This window comes from Melopsittacus undulatus, chromosome 5, assembly GCF_012275295.1.
Source record: "Melopsittacus undulatus isolate bMelUnd1 chromosome 5, bMelUnd1.mat.Z, whole genome shotgun sequence".
Taxonomy (NCBI): domain Eukaryota; kingdom Metazoa; phylum Chordata; class Aves; order Psittaciformes; family Psittaculidae; genus Melopsittacus; species Melopsittacus undulatus.
This window is the reverse complement of record NC_047531.1, coordinates 32,159,515-32,183,654: the sequence shown is the minus strand read 5'-3', so window position 1 is coordinate 32,183,654 and position 24,140 is coordinate 32,159,515. Positions and strand designations below refer to the sequence as shown.

The window sequence follows — 24,140 nt, the reverse complement described above, 5'->3', positions numbered from 1 at the left end:
GAACTCCTGTAAATTAACCTGCATTCTTGTGAGAAAAACAAGGACAGCAAAATAGACCCCTAGAAATTATCTTCATTCTGCAGCAGAAAGTATTTTTTTTCCTTACATAAATGTGTTTTTCCTGTAACACCAAATGTTCAAAATATTTTCTTCACAGACTTTCTCTCAGCTACTTTCTGTTCCCTTTCTTTTACTTCTCAACGCAGTAATTCCCAAATGGAAATTCTATGTTTTGCCACTGAGCATGAATCTGGTGAAAAAAAACAAATTTGGGGAATATAGGAAAAAATTGAATAAAACCTGACAATGAATATCTGGGGCTTGGGAAACAACCCATTTTTAAAGAAAGCTTTTTCTCTCAAAGGTGTTTATCAGTATGGACAGTAATTCTGGTCAAAGAAGAAGGAGGCTGTTTCCTGACTCACGTGGCATGAGGACACATACAAGACTCTGCTTTATTTGTAGAAAATAGAAGGAAAAGGCTTCCTGTGTTGTTACACACGCATGCTATAGATGGTAGGTGAGTGCATGGGAGAAAGGAACAGTTTAAATTAAGGCAGAACTTTTCCTGAAGTGTTTATTTTTGAACACTTGCGTGTCATGAAGGCCAGCCTCATGACTTTAAACAAAACCCAAAGCCATTGCTTCCATGAGGTTAAAATGAAGTGCAACAGAAGAATTTCAGCCACTTTGCCTGTGACAGAAGGAAGGTCAGGCTTCGCGTTGGGACTGTCTCCATGGAGCAATGACAGCCAGCTGATACTTGACCTTTAAATTCACCAGAGTTGCCACAATTTTGGGGAAGTGGCATTTGTCAGGTGGCCAAAGAGGGTGATGGAAAAGCCAGGCTGGTGGTAGTGGGCAGCCATGAGCAGGTCAGAAGATGTTTCCTAAGTGGGGAAATTGGCCTTGCTTTGCCCTTGGGTTTGCTATGGAGGGTCCTGCTGACTGTGGATGAGGATGCAGATGGGTATGGAGCCTAGAGGCAGCTGGAGAAAGAGGTAGGTTGTGAAGGGAAATGTCTGCAAAGAGGGAAGGAGAGGTTTGTTTCAGCTGCAAATGAGAGGGCAAAGGGGGCTGTGGGGCCAGAAGGGGCTTGGGGCCAGCAGACAACAGTCCTGGGGCAAGAGCTGGGGGCCCTGTCTGGACAGGCTGCTCCTTCTGAGCCCCGAGGGGATGGAGGGGAGGAGGCGGGGGAAAGGAGGGAGGGAGGGATGGATGAAGGGTAAGAGGGAGGGATGAGACGGTGGGAGCCCCGTCCTTGGGCTGGCTGCGGGGCGGGAGGGGAGGCAGCTCCTGTGGAGGGGAGGAGGAGAGGAGACAAGAGAGGGGATGTTGTTAAACAGTTTCTTACCGTAAGAGGGAGTTGGGACCCAGATCTTTCCAGTTAATCACACAACAAACTTAGATCATCGCAATAAAAAGCAGCTCGGCTCACTCTGCCTCCTCTAGTGACCGGCTGTGCAGAGGGTCCTTCCGACGAGCCATCTCTTCTCCTCCCAGCCAGCAGCCTGGGGGGGGGGGGGGGGGGGCGCCAGCACCATGTGGGCCACCCAACTCCTGCCCGCCTTGCTGCTCCATCAGCTGCTGCTGCTTCCCATCACCATCCCCGTGGCAGGTTAGTTTATCTATCCTTTCCCTAGCCACCCCCCTCCACCTCACCGCGGCATCGTTCTCCCTGTCCCTCTCTGCGCCGGGGAGCGGATGGGTGCTCGGGGCGGTGCAGGTGGGACAGGCGGGGATACCCCAGCGCCCGCAGCTCCTACCTGAGGGCAGGAGCAACCACCCAACGCCCAGGCTGGGCATTGGGTGCATCGGTCCCCGCCTGGCGCCTCCCGCGCCCTCGGAGCGATGCAGTGCGGAGAGGGGACAGAGCGGCGGGTCGCGGAGAGCGCGCGGTCTTGCGGCGAGGTGTACGCGGGGGCACGGCAGGTCCGGGGGTTGGAGGAGAGGTCGCTGCTTCCTCCCACCTCCGGCCCGGACGAACGGGAGCTCGGAGCCCTGGGGAAGCCGAGAGCGGGAGAAGGGAATCCCGTCGCTGTCCATAGGTGCCCTGTTCAAGACGTGAACGTGTACCTTTAATTTTCAAGTGGTAGAAAAGATGTTAAGTAACATAAGTTGACAGGGAATACCCAAACCGCGAGATAGCACACTGCTGAAAAGGAATGTCCTTGCTGAAGTGCAGCAGCATGAACATGCTATTTCAAGACTGAAATACTTGTAATTTCATTAGATGTTCCCAATGAGATCCAGGAGGAGGGGGACGGGGGAAGGGAGGGTGGGTGGAAGGAACAAACAATAAGTAATCAAGTGCTGGAAGCTCTTTAGCTGAATTTCTTTCCTGAAGTGTCCCCCTTGTACTGGATATCTGAAGAGCTCACTCTGCATTTCTATTGGCCCTCTGGGGAGATGTTTAAGGGGATAAAAAAAAAAAAAGTTTGCAAGGTTTCTACGAACCTTTCCTTCCTTCCTTCCGGTAACATTGTTAGGGTCAGACCTTTGCACAGAGACAAAAGACAGCCACAATTCAGGAAAAGGATCTGCCAGGAGTGGGCAGAGCCAGGGCAGGGACACCCAGTGTTTGGGTCCTGGGGCAAGGTCTGAGGACTTCGTGCAATGCATTTGGCAAGTGGTGTTGGTGGCTTCCAAGACGTAACTACATTTCCTACTTAAATATATATATATCTTTTGAAATAGGATTTCGAAGTGGAATATTTCATTATCTTAGAGGGCAAGTAGAAAAAAGCCCTGGAAGCATCACATGCAGTCGAACCTGAACATCTTGCCAGATCTTCTGTGCTCAGTCTGCTCAGTGACAATTTTTGTTTTTGTGGGCATTCTTAGCAGGTGACACAGACATGATGCTGCTATACTTTTCTGAACTCCTTTTCCACGTGCATTGCAATTTTCATTTTATGGACATGCGACCTCTCTGGAAAATGATGACTAGAGCTGGTTACGGATTTTCTGAGGAAAAGTTTGCATTTTTCAACTGGAAATTGCTGACCCACCAAAGTTTTGCACAAAAATAGAGCCTTTTAAACAGAAGCTATCTTTGGCTTGGTTCTCCCAAATCAAATGAAGGAGAGACATTCACAATATCCTGTGGTAGCTACTGTTGAGAAACCCTCACTTGTGACAGAAACTCTTAGTTTGGAAAAAAAAAAAAAAATGGAATTAGACCCCATGCCCCCCAACTTAATTCCATGGACCAAAGATACAGGTACTGCTCTATAGCCAATTTCTTAGGAAGCTATGTCATGCTTACTGTCTTGATAGTCAGGATATGTTTCTTGAATGAGAAATGTTACCAAGCTCAATGAATATTTAATCTAATATTCCAACAGGATAGATTAAGCCTCAGTGCTGCCAGTATCAGTAGGCTGACAAATAGGGTTGTGCCTTAACCAATGGGCTCCCCAGTATAAGACTGGATGGTTCATCTTGGTGTGGAGGAAAATTAGATTTCCAAAACTTCATATTTTCACAGAGTAGGCTTGTTTTCTGGCCAGCTTTCATAGTGACAGTTTCTTGGCAATCCTGCCTTTCTTAACTTTCCTCCCCCATCTACCTTAATATTAATCAATTCTATCATTTGCATTGTGGGCAAGAAAGATTAGTCTTACTGCACACTGCCATTGTTCTTACCTTGCTTTGCAAAAATACATGATTTTCAACAAAAGTGTCTGGGTTTTTACAATGTAGGCAAGAGGAAGTTGTGCCATTCCTTTCTGAAACATATTGATTGCTTTCTAAACATACATGGTATATTTGTATGGGATATTGAATTCTTTTTACTGAGAAGTCTTTAAGAAAGATTAATATTTGCCTACATTTTTATTATTTTTATATATGAAAAACAAGCAAAGTGATGAAAACAGAATTTAAAAATAGGAAAATAAAAAAAAAGTCTTTTGCTAATGCATGCCATGTTACTTCTATAACTATTTTGCAAATCTGATTCTAATTGTGCCTAATGTTGTGTGTTATTTCTTCTGTGAATGGATCTTTTAGGTTTGGAATCCCATGTTCTAAATCTTGTGTGAAGACAATGTCCTGTGTTGCTGTGGCTGTTGATTAATACATTTGGGTTATATTAAGGGGTAAAGAAAAAGGAGGGTGAAGAAAACAGGAGAAATTTTAATGTCAGCAAGCTGTCTACACTATCAGATTCTGAGTTACTTTTTAATATCTAAAAGATAAGACTGTGATTGGTGAAAGACAAATGTGCAAGGTTCCTGTAGACTACTTGCCTAGTCATTATCAATATCCTGTAAGTCTTTGCCACTTGCACAAAGAAATTAATCTGTAGCTAACAAGTTTATTAGTGAGCTTTCTTCTTTGTGCAGATATTCTTATTCAATATTTTTAGACAATATCTCTTTAATAAAGTTAATCTACTAAAACTGAAAATAACTTTTTAATCAAAGAAAAAAGTAGATTGGTATATTGCAAGACTTATTTAAACTAAAGATATCTTTTCTGTGAAGAGACTGTCAGACAAGTGGTTTTATTCAAATTTCTGAGCACTTTCTGCAGTTTATGTGGGAATTGCACTTAGTTCCTATAAATAACTATTGCTTAAAAACAAATAAAATAATAAAACCCCATATCCATGATCAATGTAAGAACATTGTATATTCCTGTGGTCTGCATAGCTAAGTATTTTTTAAAAATTTAATGTGATTTATACTTCCCCATCCCAGCTGTAGATAATCATTATACTATACACTGTCAACAAAGCAAAATGATACTCTGCCAGTTGGAAGACTGTATTCCTTCTGTTTAATGGAATCCTTTTAGTGCTTGGTGCCAGGGGCTGCTTGTTTTGCTCTCACATGTAATACAGTACTTACCCTGCTTAACAGATTTTCTGTTTCTATTAATGCCATTTTCATAAGCAACATAGCAGGAGAACACAGAGTTGAAATACACGGGATTAAAATGTTGCATAAAACTCTGGAAAACTGAGCACTGAAGTCAAGGGAAGGAAAGCCTCTTATTGGAGGAGCTCATCTGTCATTGCTGTAATACTTCAGCTGAGGCCAGTGTTGGAAGGGAAACATGCAGTCTCCCTTGGAGAGCATAATATCTCCCCTTTGGATCTTTATATTGAGCATTAGTTTGTCACTTAAGCATTTCAAACTTTTCCAAGGAGATTTGAAAGCAGGATGACTTGGCCTCTTGATAGGTAAAAGCTTGATGTGGAGAGGAGAAAGTTGCCCTAAGCATTTTGCAATTACTTGTACTAGATGAGTGTTAGAATTTCACTTTCTCCCCTTGGTGCTGAGGTGGGGTTGGTGGTCAGAGACTAGAATGCAGCATGGAGGGGACAAAGGATTGGTCATAGGTGTGAGAATGAATTATCTCCACACTTGCTTGGGAAGCATGAATAGTAGGAGAATTATCATGATGTGAGCAATGTTTGTACTTTGCAGTGGGGAAGTATAGCAACTACAAAGAAACATGAAGGGGTATGGACATCCTCACCGTTACCCCATTTTCTTTTCTGTAGGTTTTCTTGGCAGTTCCCTAAGGGGATAGTGAACCTGTTCCTGAACATGGTTAGAACCTACATGTAAAGCAACACTGCAGTGAAGCAGAACTGGGAACATGCTCCAGATTAGTCAGATGTGTTGGCAAAATCTAGCTGCAGGAGCTTTCAATGGCTTGTGGGCCTCCACCCTTGTGGGCCTTGTGCTGTCTGAGAAGCCCAGCCATGCCTGGCAGTCCTTGGTGCTGTTGGTCCAGCTGGGAACTGGCTGCTCCCTCCATCTCCCCTCAGGTCCAGCTCGTCCTATGACTCCTGGCCTTGGCCAGCAGCACTATTTTTTGTGTATAAACTATGCGACAAGGCTCTCATCACTCCTCACAGGGGCTGTTTTGCTGCCCCCAGTAGTCTGTAACTCTGTTTGCCCAAATCCCTCTCCTGCCTGCCCATGCTGTTCTCTTTCCCCCCTACTCCATGCCCTAGTGTCCTCAGTGGCAGCTGGGACTCCATCACTGAAGAAGCGCACAATGTGCTGAGTGCCTCTGATGAGACACCAAAGGCTTGTAAAGGTTGTGCAATTCAATGCAAAATGGTGGGGATTTAGTTCTTGTGCCAAATGTGTAAGAAGACAAATCTTACAAAGGAAAATTCTCTCAGTAATTTATCCAGAGGTTAGATACAGCAAGTCAAAGTACAAACTGCAGAACATTTGTTTCTGACAATAGGTCCCGGCATCCTCCTGAGCAGATAACCTTTCCTTGGAAGAAAAGGAGCTGTCCTTTTGCATTTACCATCCAATTTTAGACTATATTATCAGTTGTTAGCATTATCCTTAGCTTCTTGAGCTCTCACGCTGGCTATAGGAGGAGGTTATGAAGGCAGGACAGCACAAACATGAAGTTGGGTCCAAGTAACATGGCAATCTTTGCAGATGCTAAGAAGGGGTATGTGTTCATGGGTGTGTGTGTGAGTGGTAAAATACAATACAAAGCCAAAAAAAGAAATATATTTTTTGCATTTCCTGAATCTGCTCAATAACTAGACTGAAAGCCAATGTAAAAATAAGGAAAAAATTATCTCTATATTGTATGTCTCTATTTCAAACTACTTTCTCAAAATTGTAGATTTTTTTCCACGGTGGCTTTTTTGCCAAGAAAATAAATTTTGGAACTTAAAATAATCACATCATCCTCCATATACCTTTGTGAGAAACTGTTTCATTGTGACAAGCTAGAGATGTCTCCTTGGACAGCTGGTTTTATTTTGGTGACTTTCCATCTATACAGCTGACTGCAGTTTTTATGGGTATGGTTGGTAAAATTCTTTCATGCCAAATTATTGTCTCACATAAATAACAGCATTAAATATAATCTGGCATCTAAGCCTATTCAATCTACAAAGATCTTTTCTTGGGCACATTTCAGAATTGTTTCAGTTTCTCATTATGTTGGTCTTTCTTTCTCTCTTCCTTTCTTTTTTTCTTTTTTCCAAATGAGAAATCTTTGGAAAAGGTGTTCACTTTTTTGCATTCTAGCCAGGAATCTGGAGATTTCTGATACTGAAACAGGCATAAGGAAAATTCAAAGTAAATGAAAGTAAGTTAAAAGTGCTGAACATTAGTCTTTTTATCAAAGTGACTCTCTTAGGACTTGTTTTAAGACAGAAAATTGTCTTGAATGTATTTGAAAAGCGCTTCCTAACAATTCTTATAGATAGCAATACATTAATGACCCTATTATTTTAGTATCAGCATTCACCTTTAACATCTTTTCTTTTATTGTTGTGACCATACTCTTAATTTAAACATGTGGTGTCAGAAACCATTTAGTAGCATTTACTTTCACCATCAGGTCAAGTTTTGTCACTTTGTTGGTTCCTTTTTCCTTTAATGAAGCCAGTATATCTATGCTGTCATACTGGGCCTGCACCAATATGCAATTTACTCTTGAGGTATTATATCATTTGAAAAGTATTGTCTTGGAAATACATTACTGAATTTAATTATCCCTCGAACCATGTTTTATAGACAAGTTAAACACCTCTGTGCATTTGCATATTGCTTTTCATGTATGCCAACAACTGTTGCTTGATTTCAAATCCTACTCATTGATTTTTCTTCTTACACAAGCTTTGCCAATGCAATCTTATGCATATAATTAAACATTGTTTATTTTCATATTAAGTTTCTACTATTTATATTGAGATAAGTCTTGATATCTCTGCTGAAAAGTATTGTCTAACACTGTGATAATCCATGGGTTTGCAGATTTTTGCTTTGTATGTTTTGTTGAGATCTAACATTTGCTTATTTCTTTTTTTTTTCCATTCAGATACATACTTATGAACACATTTGCATGGGTGTTACCATGCAATTTTTGTCAAGCGTGGTGTTCCCTGGTTAAATGTTTGTGGTGTTGAACTGTGCATTCCTACATTTATTTCATATGTGTTTAAGATCGGGGATTTGTTTCTTTCCTTTTTTTTTTTTTTTGACTTTTGATAGTAGATTTCTCATTTGTCTTCCCCCACCACCAGGTTTTAAGTCACATACAATTCAGGTTTAGTTTTGGTTTTGTTGTTTGTTTTTTTTAGCTCATTGGGGAAAGCCAGTTTACTTTGTCTTGCAGTGACGGTTGTTTACAAAATTCAGTTAACAGCTAATCTCATTTTGACATTCTGACCTGATTATCAATTGTAACACAAATAATTCAATGTCTAATTAGTCCATCTCTTAACTGTTCAAGATCAAGTGACTACATTTCATTACAAACATGGTGCAAAATATCCAACAGTTATCTAAAATGCCAGCTGACACTAAAGAAAGGGACTATATGTCTCTTTTATAGTTCTGAAACAATTGTGTCACTTTACACGACCATTTTTCTTTACTGAAAGATATTTTGACTCCTAGGATTCCCTGAGCTTCCTACAAAGTATATGAAGAGTTTTCCTCTTTTTACTTTTGCCCCCCAGTGCCATCTTTATTTTGTACGTCATTCTGTATTTGGAAGGACTGCAGCTGATTTCTGAAGTTCTCTGGCAGCACTTTCCAGCCCAAGTAATTTAGATATCTTCATAGAATCACAGAATGGTTTGGGTTTCAAGAAGCCTTAAAGATCATCCAGTTCCAAACCCCTGCAGCATGGGCAGTAACACCTTTCTTTTCTTGATTTATTTTTTGTTCCCAAAGATTTAATTTATCTCTGACATCTGATAAACATAATGAGCAATGGTGCTGTTATGTCAAAACTGAAAATTATAAAAGGTCTTTTGTCCACCCACAGTATAAAGACCTGTATCCAGCTTACTCACACCAATAACTATGATAACAGGAAAAAAAAATCATAACCCCACACAGTTCAGCACAACAAAGTAAAGAACTTCTTAGTAAAATGCTGAAGTTATGCAAGTGTAAGGAAACAGAATAAGGAAATAAAACTCCATACAAAACCATCAAGATTACATTAAGAATCATGGCTCTATTTTGTATAAATTATAATTAAAATTGCAGTTAAGTAGGTTCTGCAAACTCCTAGCAAGTCTTCTCACTAAAATGCTGCAGAATAACTTTATCTCTGATTTTTGACTTGGCATGGACTGAAACTACTCCAAGAAAAGGTATTGTTGGAAATCTTTTTTTCCAGATGGTCTATAGTTTGAACAGTCTCACTTAATGCTTCATATCTGAGAAGATTATACAGGAACTTCATATGAAAAAGGTAGTTAGGGAACCAAAAGTTGAGACCTGTAGGTCTCCACACAGTCTTTCACTGTGAAGTATGTTTTTTTTTTTCCCTCCAGTATATATTAATGCATTTTGTTAAAATGGAAGTGTTCCAGCTGGAAGACTGTGGACATCCCAAATGAAATTATAGAGTATTTGTCCAATGCTGCATCCTACTAGAGCAAATATAGTAGGTCTCCCTTTCTTGGCCACTGGCTGACTTCTTTCTTCTGTTCAAGGAAGGTTGCTATCATGTTAAGAAATAGAAAGAGACAGCATTCTCATTTTTTTTGAGGAATTTTTTAAGTCAACTGAAGAAATGTATTTAGTTAGTGGTTGAAGAAAAAATGTTGATTCATATTTGACTTGATTCTCTTGTGCTTGAACCAGCTGCTCTTATTTTCAAATGTAAGTGGAATGTCAGACTTCCTTAGCAATATGATTCTGAACTACAAAAGCCATCAGAGGACATAGCCCACAGTATAAACAAATAAAAGTTTAAGAAACTGAAATTAATGGCAAACACAAATTAAGAACTGTAGTTATAGCTTATTGCATGATAACCTGTAACACAGAACATTTCTAGGGTAATATTAGATTTAAGGTTTTAATAATACAATTTGAAGTAGAAAGGCTCAATCATTTTATTTATTTTGTTGTTGTAAAAGTAATGCTTTGCATTATCCTCGTGATTCTAACAGTCACACCACAGATGCATTTGGCCCTTTGCCTTTTGGATTATAGGCAAGTCATAGAATGCTGTTGTTTGAAAGCTAAAGTAAATCAGGCTGTTATAAATTGTTAAATGCAATATCAAACCCATAATCCTCTTTGGACAACTACTAGGATTCTTTTCTTTCAAAAAGCAGAATTATAAACAATGTTTTTTAAGCAAAATAGAATTATTTGGGTTTTTACAACAATATTCTTGCATGTTAGCTGATGAGTTTAAGAAGCTGTTATTGAGCATTAAGATAATGACACTTATCAGTACACGGGAAATGTTATTATCAGGAACTCAAATAAAATACTTTGATATTTCTGTACAGAATTTTGCCTCCATTTGACATTAAAATCCTGGCTGAGACAACACAGAACTAACAAATATGTCTTGTAAGATAATAGATGAAGAAATATACCACAAAAGCTTTACAGAAGACTTGCTTTCCTGTGGTTGTCTTAAAGAGCAGATGCAATCCTTTTTGCAGCACTTTGGCTCTATTACAGGTATAGGGAAAAATAAAGCAGCTTCAGTGTAAACAGTGGTTTCCAGTAACAGGGTGTTGATACTTAAGGCAAGAATGTCTTCCTAGCATTTTGCTAAACATAATGATTCAGTTTGGATGCATGTCCACTGCACAAATATAAGGCTGAAAATTATTTAGAGAGCTGATATGAGACCTCAGCACAAACCCAAAACTATTAATATCTGGTCTTCCCATCTAAAGCTCCTTTATGTGATAAGAACATCGATTTGTAGGTAAATAAAACTTTTTTTTTCTTTTTTGAAAATATTTGTAGTTGGAACTAAAACTGTGGGCTCTTAGGTGCAGAGGAAAAGCTTAGTTCACCTTTAGCAGTTCAAAATGAAGACCAGGATGGGATGAAGGTATTTTATAGGAGCATTGCAGCAGAGATATTCTACTCCTTTGATTTTTTAAATTATTTTATTTTTATAAGGCTGAAGCTTGGTGAAATCTCATTTAAATGTCTTTGGTGTATTTTTAGGTGTCTGAGGGATAACTCACCACTGAGAGGTGTGATTTAGCTGAATCCAATGAAAATGTGAGCTCACTTAATGATCAGGATGAAAGTTCTGCAAAAGTAACACCCTTGAGCCCTCTTTGGCTTTACAATATGTGGAGTTATTAGAAACTCGTTCAGAGCCTCAGCCATTGTGATTTACAAAGTTATTCTGAGCTTCTGCACAGAGTGCACAAAGTAAAAATTTACTGATTTAAGTGCACTTGCATGAGCAATTATCTGTTCAGGATAATGGAGCATTAGACTGTGATTTCATATATGTTAAAAACTCTGGCAAAATTCAATAAATTGATCCTGAACATTCCTGTTCTACCATTACTGCAGATTCTGTAGAGAAAAATGGAGGGACAGCTGTGAAAACTGGTACATGGAAACAAGTTATTGAAAATACTATTACCTGCTTTGTGAATTAAGGAAGCATTCATTCACCTAACCTTACCTGGATTAGCTATTGAATCCAAAAGGATAAGCTGGGACCACTGAGTAAAACAAGAGAGATAGATCCAAAGGGCAATTGGTCTATGTTACTTATCTGTCAGAACAGGGAGAATCACTCTCCAGATGTCCAGGTATATTAATCTGCCTTCACTGACAATGGAGCAGCCTATACTGGCAGACTGGTTTCTATGGAAGAAAACTATACATATATATTGGGAAAATATACATATATATTGCTGTTTGTTTTTTTTTTTCTTGCAAAAATCGAAGACTTTTCTTCTTGCCCTTTAGCCAAACACATCTAACCAATTTCCTCTGACATTTCCTACCCCTTCCTCTGGGCCTTCCAATAGAGACATAGAAACCAGATCAACCTGTTCTTTTTTTCTGAAATCTTTGCAACAGTGTAGACTATTTCCATGGAATAGCCTCTGCATCCCCCTGTCATCTTTACTGTGGGCTGAAAATTCTAAATCTGTCACACTTAAAATGGGCACAACACTCACATTGAGTCTTCAGTGGAGCAGGGGGCACAAAAATGACTGTTTTGTGTCACTTCCAGGCTCAACTTCTTTTCACAGTTTGTGATAAAAAAATACTATTTTAAGAACAGTTTATCATTGTTCTGAAATTTTAAAATTTATTCAGAAGTAAACTTTCTATAATATTAATATCATTTCCTTCTGATTGTAAGTTCACTGTGTCTGTCCAAAAAAGACATTAGTACACCTTTTTCACCTGAGTTTTTAATGGAAATCTTTATAAAATCTCAGACTATCAGACATATTTTGGACATTCTGAAAAAAAAATTTACAGAGTGAAAAACTTTCCTGTTACCTTTCGCCAAAGTACTATGAAAGTTTTTATTTGAAACTAGGTTTTGTGTAGTTCCTACCATTCCTATTTTTAAGGATGGTGATGACCATGTAAAATAATCAATTATTCTTCAGTATCTGCTATTTTTTGTGTGTTTCTTTGTGATTTAGGTACTGATGTTCCTATAATTCCTAATACATTTTATTCATATATAGTGACATTTTTAATCTCAGAACTGTTCTTTACAGTGTTTATTTTGTTAATTTTTTTTTCTTTTTCTTCTTTGCTTTTTTCTTAGAGTGTAGAGGAAAAAGGAGAAATCCTCTTCATGACTTCAAAAAAACAGGAGAGTTGATGCTCATTAAAGTAAACAAAGCACTGGAAGTAAAAACCAAGCTGTTAAACACCACTGAGCAATGTGCCAAGAGATGCAGCAGGAACAAAGGTCTTTCATTCACTTGCAAGTGAGTTATGTTTCTCTATTATTTTAATTGTTTGGTATGGTGGTTTGGCCTTGTTTGTTTGTTTGTTTGTTTGTTTTTATAATGGAACTTGTATAACACCCTTTGACCCAAGGTGCCTGTAATGCCATTGGTAATAGCTTGTGCTGAGGATAATCTAAACACCATGTTTTTGATTTCCATGATCTTGTTATCCCTGTCCAAAGAGTGTCAGTCTATTGTAAAGTTTTATCTGAGTTGATCTATCTTCTTAGCTTGCCCAATATGTAATCTTTTCCAAAATATAGCTGGAAAAAATGTACTCATGTTAAGATGTGGATGACTTGTGCTGCACTATAGTGTTCAGTGGGCATTTCTGAGATTTTTATGTCTTTTATAAATTGGTTATTGTCACACATCACAGCTGCAGTATTTCAGCACCACTTCAGACCATATTTTGTCTTCATTCTTTGCACATTACTCCTGCTGAAATCAATGGGAACCTCACACATGAAGCACAGATACATTCACTGCTGAAGTTCACTGGCAAGTACTATGAATCTGATACAATGGAATCAAACCTTCTGGGCTGCACAATCATTACTAGTATATCATAGCTATTCTTCAACATCTGCTGTCTCTTAGAAACACATCATGTAGCTGATTGCTTGTCTGCCTCGTACATAATCTCTACTATTTTCTGGAACAAATCACTATTAATTTTTCCCATGTATTAGACATTAAGTATCCCCCTGGCCTCTCTTAGTCTAAACCATTAGAAGTATATGAAAGGACATGAATGCAGGAGAATCTCAAAGAGAATTGATGACTTCTGTAATGGTGAGTACTGAGCTAAATGTCAGCCTCATCTTGACACATAAAAAAGTTTTTGCAAGCACTACAAATGGAAGCTAGACTAAATGTGACAACAAAAGCTCTTCTGTTGCAGAAACAGGCCTCAATTGTAATTTAATCTTTCTTTAAGCCTTTAATTCCTGTGTTGCAAGATCTAGTTTGTATTGCTTTGTATTTTGACTACTTATATATGTAAACAATGAGCAGACTTTACTTATTTTCTGTTAGAAAATATTTTCCAGGCACTAATATTTTTCACATGGTATGAGACACTCCTTTTCCTATTGGCAGAGCTTCCACTGATATCATTGCCAAGTGGATCAGGTTGTCTTCAATACAGCAAGAGATCCTTGAGTTCTGATGGTCAGAAGAGAGAAGTATAAAATTGGGTTCCACAGTATATAAGATTTCTGAGCAATGCTAAGCAAACAACAATTCCATATTCCAACCTCTCCTTAGAAATACTGTCTCAATCTAGTTGTAGCTGCTCTGGATGGTAAGCTTTTGTTCTGAAAATAAGTTAGCATATTTTTTATTCTATTTTGCATTAATAATAGTCTAGAATCTCTTTGAATTTTTAAAACTTTACAATTTGTGAAGTATTACTCTCTGATGGAGTCATTGAGGAGCATATTACTCCTGCTGTAATCAGTCAATAAAGCAGCTTAGAGGAGCTATGAGGGACTTGAGAATGCAGCTTGGAAGAGTCCTACTCATAGATAATAGAATTGCAATCAGTTATGTAATTATTTTGCACTAAAGATGAAAAAGAATTATAAATCTGACTACTCGTGCCCTGAATTTCCAGTTTTCCCTGACAGATTTTTAGGAAGGAAGCCTAGCAATGGAGGTGTAGGTGATTAGGTTTTGCCTTTGCTACCACTATGCAGCAAAGTAAGATGGATTTTCTGTGTCTGGGAGCATTCTTGTGGTTTCCCATTTGGCCCCAGATGAGTCCTCTTGTAGCGTGCATAGTTCTTTGATGCTACTGTAAACACATATTTGACATGTGTTCCCTTTTAAAGGAAACAGTGATTGCTAATGTTTCTCTTTTATTCCTCGGATCCCCAGTCTTTAACTTCAGAACTGCATATGGTTACTACAAGGTGAAATTTGTTGCCAACTTAAATTAAAACCAATTAGTTCACTAGTTGCTGTGGAGGCATTCTAAAATAAGAAGAGAATTAACACAAAATGGCATTTTAAAGACTTGAAATAAGACTTGGATTTTCCTTTGTTTACTGAGATTTTCGTGGCTTGATTCTGATACTCCATATCAATGCAGTAGTTCCCCATTACTTGGGTCACAGCAGACATTTTATTTTATGGATGTAAGCTCAATTTGTTGAAGTATTAAGATCAAATAAAATAGAAATATTTTGTAACATAATTGTGACAACAGTACTGGGAACAGCAGCACCTGGATCTGTGCTGTGTGAGGTACACAAGCATGAAGAGGGTTGGGTTTCTTATCTGCCAGGAAGTGGTAAAGTGGCAGATTCCAGGCACTGCAGACTTAAAGGATCAGATTCCCCTTATTTTCTGGGGAAAAAGGAAGAATATTAAGACAACTTTTGATTTATGTATGATAAGTTTCTGTATTGCTTGCAAGTAAATTGTGAATATTATATTAGATAATCATTAATTGTTGCTGGTTTTAATTCTGGCACCTCTTTGTTGAAGCTAATACATGACACTTCTGAGAATGGACCTTTCTTTTTTTCCTTTGCTATCATGCTTGCAAGGTTCTTGGTGATTTCCAACTGAGTGACAGGATTCTTATCTAGACTTGTTTCTTCTTTATAGCACTATTCCTAACTCCCCTGCCCATCAAAGTTCTCCTTATCTCACTTTCCTTGTCTTTGTGACTTCATAATTCTCTGTGCATCTTTTTCTGCTTGCTATAAGATTTACTAACCCACTGCTAAGCTGCTCTTATTCCTTAAATAATTCACCACTATTTGCAGTCCATTACTCCCACTGTTTTCCTTCAGTCATCTTTCAGCTTCTCCTATTACATTTCTTATGGGTGAGAAAAAAATATTATAGTTATTACTGTATTGACTATGTAGACGATGTGTCACTTCCTTACCTACAGCGCTGCGCCTGTGTTATTCTTTGTTATCTGCTTACCTTCTGGAGTGTCTTTGTATTTTCATTGAAGGGGATTCCAAGATAGACCACGAGATTTCAGTCCCTGATCAGAAAAATCTACCAACTATCTTGGTACAAAATACAACAAAAATTGTTGAAATTTTTGTGATCAGCAGTATCAGTAGAGGAAAGTCCAAGAATTTGATTAAATATGTTGACTTTGGAAGTGTAAAAACCATCCAGATTTGGTTCCAGCAAAAGATTGTTAGAAACTTTATGTGCAGGAGTGGCTGAAGCCAAACTGGAAAGAAACCAAAAGGCAACTGAAAGACAACAACTGAACAAAATGTTTGTAAACAGTGCATTCTGCATTCCCACTTTAGGAGGGAGGAGAGGAAAGGAGAATGTAATTAGAAAAGCAGGAAAGGTCAAGGATATTTTTGTGAGGATGGAGTTAGAGGCAATTGGATATGCTCATATTTGAGAACCAGCCAGGAGAGAACAGAAGGCTGAACAAAAGCAGAAGGATGAAGGTTAGCAGGTTGGAAACATTTGGAGTCAACAGAGTAGAGAGAGCAGTTGGATGAAAAATCTGTTTGGTGATGGAAATGATAATGAAGAGGATGTTCGAAAGCGAGAAGAGTGGGGAGGTTGGATGGGATCTTGTAATGTTTTTATCTAAAGCCAGCAAGATCTCACAAAGAAAAGCTTGATGGCAAATTAAATGAAGATCGAAAAGTTTCGAGTTGAGGGATATAATGCTCAGGAATACGGCACAGCTGAAGTACTGATGAAGTGTAGGAAATGTGTGTCTTTTGGATATTATCAAGTAGTGTTAAAATGCCTTCTCTAGTCAGAATAAAATATCTCTGGAGGTTAGGAATGACTGATAGAAATGCAGACATTGTGATTGCCTAGAACAATAGCATAATGTCAATGATATGTTATTTGGTTCTAAAGAGAAATTAAGGGGGGGGGGAAAGAATTTTCTGTTATTTTTCTTCTTTTCTTTCTTTTTTTTTTTTCTTGGAATATACTGGAATATAAGTTGCCCCTACCTAGGCAGTTTACTCTGTTTTTTAAATCCTTTAAAATATTTTACCTACATTTAATTAATTTTCTTTCAAAATTATTTTAGGAGGAAAAGGTCTGCATGTTTAATTTCTTTTAAAAAGCTGAAAGAGTATCTTGAGTTTTCTGACTTCTGTTTGTCTTTCTTGCCTCCCAGATCCACTCAAATTGACACATGTTGTACTCTATCCTTAAAAGCAACTAAAAAATAAGAGAAAAAAACAAAACAAAACCAATGCAAATAAAAGCTGTAGGTACCCTATCAATTTAGATTATTTATAAAAATAAAAACAGTCTTGGTTTTAAAGAGTTTTGTTGTTCTAGGCAAGAAACAACCCCATGTGCTTGAATTTTCCTGAAGCTATCATTGTGAAATGCTTAACAACTTCAAACATATATTATAAGCACAGTAAAGATGTTCTAGAATGTTTCCCCCTTCTCCTTCTCCAGAAACCGGTGAAACTGGGGCCACAAATGCTGTCTTAGTCACATTTATCTCACTTTCAAAATAAAGATCTTCAATGACAAGGGAACTCTTAGATTAGTGGGAACAACCAAGCTGGTATTTAATGTAATGGCCACATCAATTTAATTTCTTTGTTTCTTTGTTCTTGTCAGCACAGTTGTAGGTTTAAATAGTAATTTGGACTGTTTCTCTGACTTTCCCAGTAAAAATAAATCTGATGTCATTGCATGCTCCTTGGCAGGCCATGTGTCATTATTATAAACCACACAGACTTTTTTTCTCATCCAGATTTTCTTTGCAGGGCCTTTGCTTATGACAGAGTTACAAAACGGTGCCATTGGTTATCCTTCAACAGCTTGACAAATGGTGTGAGAAAGAAGCAAGACCATGCATTTGATCTGTATGAAAAGAAGGGTAATTGATTTATTTACTGATTTTGTTTTTCCAGCTATGGAGGGGAAAAAGCTGAGGTCAGTCAGTGACTTTTTGACTGTAGGAGCATCCTGGTCATGGGATGGTTTTATGCATTCTGAAAGCTACATCGTACAACGTTATTTACAAATATCCTAATTTTTCCATCATGCAAGTTTGTCCACATACTTGCTTTTGCTCAGTTTCCCAGCATACATATTTGCCTATCATCATGTATACTAGTCTGAATTTCTTCTTCAGTTTAGCATTTAAAAGCTCAGTTGTATGAGTTACTGTAGACTTGATATAACTTTTATTTATCTCATTCATGAGTGGGGGATGTAAGTCCTAATTTTCTTCTCTTTTCTTTCATTAGACTATGTCAGGAATTGTATCATCGGAAAAGGAGCAGACTACAAAGGAATGATATCTGTTACCAAAAGTGGTATCCAGTGTCAAGCCTGGAATTCAATGATCCCCCATGAGCACAGGTAAGAGTTCAGGAGCAGAGACAATAGGAATAATGCCCAGACAGCTTCCATAAAGCAGAGTTTGACTTATTAGCAGAGAGAATTTATGAGAAAACTGACCTTAGACAACAAAACTTCTTAGGTGTATTCTTGCCTTTCCCCAAGAGATGCCTTTCTCCAGATCCCAGAAAACATTTACCTTCTTGGGCTTTGTCCAAGAGGTCTTTCCTAATGCCAGCCTGTGTGTCTGGATCCCTTCTCTTGTGTCAGGGTTGGTTTTTCTTAAGCTGTTTATATCCTAGTATCTCTTAGCTACTGGCAGAAACAAAACATCTGCTTAACTTCAGCCTCGGGTCTGGAAGTTTATCAATTTTTTCTAGCTGACTCCCAGAAAATCGGTAATTTTGAAAAATATTATCCCACATATTTCATCAATGTATAATTATTGTTACTGTATTTTGCACAGTTACTATCAATTCTCTATTATATAGAGAAATATGAAACCTTATAAAGCCCTTAGACCAAGCAATAGATACATGGTAAAGACTGAACAGATTATTGAAATCTTTTCCTTCAGATCATACAAGCAATATGTATGATACAGACTGTTGCAGCAGGTATGGGACTTATTTTTAAATTTAAGACCTCATATAGTGAGGAACTGAGGCCAAATCTACACTTTGAGAGCAGACTTAGCTCAATTATATTGGCTAAAAAAAAAAGAGTAGAAAAGCAAAAACTGAAGCCAGTAAGAGCAATGGTAAAAACAGATTCAACCACAACAAATGTTGCTGGAAACTAGTAAAAGGAACATGAAGTGCTGGTCTACTCTTTGACCTTTTCTCTTTGAAACCTTTTCTATTGTCTTTAGCCATTTACATGGTAAACCCTTAAGAGCCAGAACCAAAATGTCCTCTCACTCATAAGTTTCCTATCCACATTGCTGCCTTTTGCTCTGGACACCCAGCATCAGGACTTTGTTTAGAAGGAGCCAAGCTGGAGATTGCTAGTGAGGAACAGGGCTGTGCACTGCTGAGTCCTGTCCTGACCAAATCTATCCAGTGTACAAGATGATATCTTGGAACAACATGAAAAGAGAAAGGATACTTGGGTTCTCTCTTATGATGTGTTACAAAGCTGAGCCTCAGGCTTGGAATTGACTAGACTTGGCTGCTTATAATATAGATGGTAGTGTGTCTGATTTTCAGTGACCAGACGCATTCTTAATTGTGAACACATGATAAATACAGTTTCCACAGCAAGGACCTATTGAGACTCAACACCTTGAAGTATACAATCTTCATCCTTTAGAAGTGAAAGAATTCTCATTAATTACAACCTAAGCAAGAGCATTTATTCTATAAACATACATATGAGTTTATATAATTATAGAAAGTGTCTGGGTAGCATACATTATGACTAAATTCCATTTTAACATACAGCATACACAACTTTATCTAATATATTTGGACAGCCACTTTTCTATGATGAATTTTATGAGAATGACTTTTCTCCTGCCTTGTGCAATAAGTTTAGTTTTTAAAAGGTCACTGGATAAATGAGGTGGCTGCATGCTAATTTGGTTTTTCAACATCAGAAAATATGATTTCATCATCAGAGACATGAGGGAGATGGGAAGAAGCAGACAGTAGTGGTGTGTTTGGAACTTATTAGTATGAAAGGCTTAGACTTTTAGGTCAGTTTTTCTCAACATCTGATTATCACAAAGTGCCATTGGAAAATAAATCCCTTTTTCGTATTCAAGGGAGAAATGTACTTTACCGATTTTTCATTTTTTTTAGAAAGAACTGAAATAACTTCAGCCTTTAAACTTTCTGGATTTAACAAATTACATTTTTATTTGTTTGCATTCCAGTAGAACCTGGAGACTCACAGATGAAATCAGGGTTCTATTCTCTTTGTCTCTATCCTAGTAAAGGTTACGAAAGTATCTTATTTTTTTCTCTTAAGAGTTTTTTTTTTTTTTATTTAAATGGATAAAGCCAATGCAGAAAGAGTTCAAAGAGAAATAGTCAAAGAGCAGATCGGCACTTCACAGGAGTTCTGTTTCTGTGATTTTTGCTGTGGTTAAATCTGTTTTTACCATTAGTTTTACTGGCTTCAGTTTTTAGCTTTTTTTCTTTTTTTCCTTACCTAATATAGTTGAACTAAATCATTACACAGTTTAGGAGTGGCTCTATCTTCAGTTTCTGGGTGGGTCTTTACTGCATCTCATCTTTTCCTCCCTCAAGATTGTTGCTTCAGTACCTGTTGAAGCCATTTGTTTATCCAATTCATCTTAGGTTTTTAATGCTATTCTTTTAGACTTTTTAATTTTTAATAACAGCATATCTGATATAATTTGAAGTGCCTTTTCCCTATTGTCCTGGTTTTCTAATGTCCATAGTTTTTGAGCAGGAAGATTTTTCAGCAGGAAAATTAAATAAGATATTCTAATATGCACTGACATACTACATTAACACTTACTCTGTTTGCAATGTCCCATCAGCAAAGTTTGCCCAGGGCTGTCTTTAGCTAAAAAAAATTGTGAGATTTAATATTACAAGACTACAGAGGAAAACCAGAAGCAACAATTTTATAGGCAGCAGTAATGACATAAAAATTATCCTCTTCAAGCACCAAAAATAAGAAAACCACTTTTTTCAGTAACGCTTGTACATTGCATTGACTAGAACCACAATGTGATTAACAGAAGTATTTTCCACTTCACTTAGTTCAAAGATTTAATTAACAGGAATAAAACATTATTAAAATGTCACATGTCAGACTCTTGCTCTCATTCATTTGTAACATAGACTATGCCAAGGACAGCAGGGACCATACATTTCATATGTTTCTGCTTTTTTGTATGAACTAAATTGGTGTCTGGGTATAATGACTGTCCCAAGTCCTTTAGTTCAGTTTCTTAAACTGCAAAAGTCTACAATCTTCTAAATGAAGTTAGATGAAATTTTATTCCTTTTCTTTTCCTACAGAATATAGATACATCTGAATTTACTTGGAGAATTAAAAAAAAAAAAACCAAAACAACACATCAAAACAAAACAAACCAACCAAACCAACAGAGAAAAACCCAAAACAAACATCCAAATTAAAGTATCAGGCATTTTCAGAATAAAAGCTGCACTTCACTTGTGATATTTCAACCAGAATGCAAACATACTGAAGAAAAAACTCCTGTACAAATCTCAGAAAGCTCAAAAATTAAATCAATGTATTACAATGAATTACAGGTTTTGTGTGTTCCCCTGTGCATTTTGCCCAACTTTTCAATTACCCCAAAACTATAAAGTTTTAATGGAATTGAACATAACTCGGAATTTAATGTTTTTATCTACAGAGGTTTAGCTGCTCTTTAAGCGTCAGTGCAATGAAACTGGAAGTGAAGTGCCCATGGGTTTGTCAGCAATATGAAGTCTGAGTGTGGTCAGAGCTTTTGCAGTGGCATCAAAGAGACCAGCTCTAGGGCTGGGCTTCTCACTACATACTTTCCCCTAGTTTGTAGCAAAAAATAACCAGTACTACTTATATGTGTAAATATATATGTATATATACACACACCTACATATATATTTATATCTCAGTGTGCATGTGGGAATTTCTCCAGGGGTAGGCACAAAATTTTACAGACAGCTTAGAGCACAAAAAACTTGATCCTGGAAAGTTGAAGTCAGCTAGGTTGCTGTTAAATGACCTAGTTTGTATAATAACAATGATGAGTGGGTCTATAAGTAGCAGACCCTAAGGTGACAACAGTGGGCTTCATGGCAGAATATGAGGCAGGGTGGCTAAAGAGGAATCTGGGGAAATTTCTGATGCTGAAATGCAAAGTCGTCTGCGGTTTCAGGCAGCAAAAGCCTCTCAGTATGGTGTGTCACAGTGCTCAGTCACGCTCACAGACTCCTGATGCTCAGTTTTTGCTGCTGCCTGGCCAGAAATGAGGAGGTTTCTCTTCTTGTGAGCTTTATGTAGTAGGTGCACACTAAACCCATCTGGGCCAGCTCTGTATATTGTTGTGCATTATATGTTCACAACATACACAGCAATAACATGTCTGACACAGTGATGGACCCAATGGATTTCCCCCACCCAAGAAATGTCCAATGCATTTCTCCTCTTTGTCCAAGGGCCTTGCATGAGTAGTTATAAGCTTGCGAAGGAGAGTGCAGTGAGGGCTAGCAGGGAGTGTGTTGCTGCCTCTGGCTCTGCAGCAGATATTTGGCTCCGGATGCCCAAGGGATGGGAATAAAACTTGCTAGAGCAAGCAGTGGGCTAGACTAATTGACCCAGATTTAGACCATTGATTGAGTAATCCTTACTGAAGATGTGTATTTTTGTATGGACAGATATTTGGGTGTGTGCATTTGTTTAGGCAGGGTGGAGGGAGAAGGAAGCAGAAGTTAGATTGTTTTTAACTGTTTGCAAAAAATACTATGATTTAACACCAAAGTTTGCATGCTCTTATACTGTAATGATTGTCATTTTAAAACTAGCTTTTTGCCTTCGAGCTATCGGGGTAAAGACCTGCGGGAAAACTATTGTCGAAACCCCCGAGGGGAAGAGGGAGGGCCATGGTGCTTCACCACCAGTCCAGAGACACGCCATGAAGTCTGTGACATCCCCCTCTGTTCACAAGGTAACCTGGCAAGGCTTATGTGGAAAGTTCCTTTTCCCTGCTGCCAGCACATATGCAGAAATTTCACTAGTTTCACTGACACTTGCTCATGGACTTTGGAGAAAGAATTGTCGATTTCTCAGCAAGAATAACTCTTGTAACAAGGAAAGCAATTATTACAGAAAGAGGAGGTCTTGTTATGTTCCAGTACTCTGGAAGACTTTAACAAGCTTTTAGACTCAACAGCTTTTTTTCAGGTCATGGAGGAACTGGAACAAAGAAGTTATGCTGATCGCACAAATGCAACCCTTTTTTCACTTATCTGGTCCATAGAGAATCCATTAACATTGCTATTACTATGTGATAAAATCATCTAGTAGCATTCCCTAGTAAAATCAACTTTTCTCCTTCTTTTGGATGAAAATAGAGATACTTAGCTACAGGAAAAAAAGTTCAATCTAAGTATGGTTTGGGTTTTTTTTTTCCATTTTTTCTTTCAAATGTATACTGTAAATAAGACTTTGTATAAATTCATTCCTGTTCAACTTTCAAGTCACAGAATTCAAAAGATATTTCATGTGCACCATTTCATTTGTTGAATTTTAAGTTCTGTTAAGCTCCAAACTAAGCTCTTATATCTTGCTAATCATCCAATTCAGTTCCAGTCAATCAACTCATTTAAATTCTCAAGATAGGATGACTTTAATTTTCCTGCTAATGTGTCATGTGCAATAGCTATACTGTGGTGGGGGAAGAAAAGGGAGAAGGAGGGAGGAAGAGAATGACAAGGAGCTTGAAAATCTGTTAAAAGCTAACATTTAAAGATCAATTTGAGCTTCAAACGTGGTAAGACCTGGAGCTCACTGCAGGATGAAGACTTTGGTAGCGGATGCTTCATCTGAAGTGTGAGATCTGTAATTGCATAAATTACTATTTACTAAGTGATCTTTTGTTACAATTACTCTAATTAGGGAACACTTAAGAAACGTGTCTACAGTTAGGTATGGTGAATTTATTTTATATTTTAAGACTTCTCATTTTAAATTATGGAGGATATTTTGTTCAGCAGTGATATCAAATCCCTTTGGTAGCTTTTGCCCATTCTCCCTCCACCCCCCACTTTCCCAAACCAGGGCTGAAAATGTATCTTAGCTTAGGCTGCCAAAAAGAATTAGTATCGAAAAGAAACAGTATCATATGAATGTGCTGGGAATTTAAAGAAACAAACTGTACTGCCCTGAAATTCAGCCATTACTCTGTACTTAAACTTATGCTGTAATTATGCCATGATTAGAGTGATTTAGAATAATTATTTTCACTTAATCATAAAATATCAGTCCTAAAATATACTTCTTCCTTAGATATGTGTCTCTCTCTGTTACTAACCATAACTAAGGTTAAAAATCTGCTAGGAACATGAATGTCTCTAGCAGCTCACACCCACCTGCTTCCAAACCATAAGTG

The 24,140-nt window shown here is 37.8% G+C and overlaps 1 protein-coding gene across 1 annotated transcript in view; it reads left to right on the top strand.

Annotated features, from left to right (window-relative positions):
- Positions 1-1,530: 1,530 nt before the first annotated feature.
- The window catches only part of HGF (hepatocyte growth factor), a 57,041-nt gene continuing 34,431 nt past the window's right edge, over positions 1,531-24,140 (top strand). The window contains exons 1-5 of the mRNA XM_031048326.2: positions 1,531-1,618; positions 12,532-12,697; positions 17,461-17,573; positions 17,947-18,061; positions 22,555-22,697. Coding sequence (XP_030904186.1) covers positions 1,543-1,618; positions 12,532-12,697; positions 17,461-17,573; positions 17,947-18,061; positions 22,555-22,697 — 613 coding nt within the window. The 5' untranslated portion in view covers positions 1,531-1,542. The remainder of the gene's footprint in view (positions 1,619-12,531; positions 12,698-17,460; positions 17,574-17,946; positions 18,062-22,554; positions 22,698-24,140) is intronic.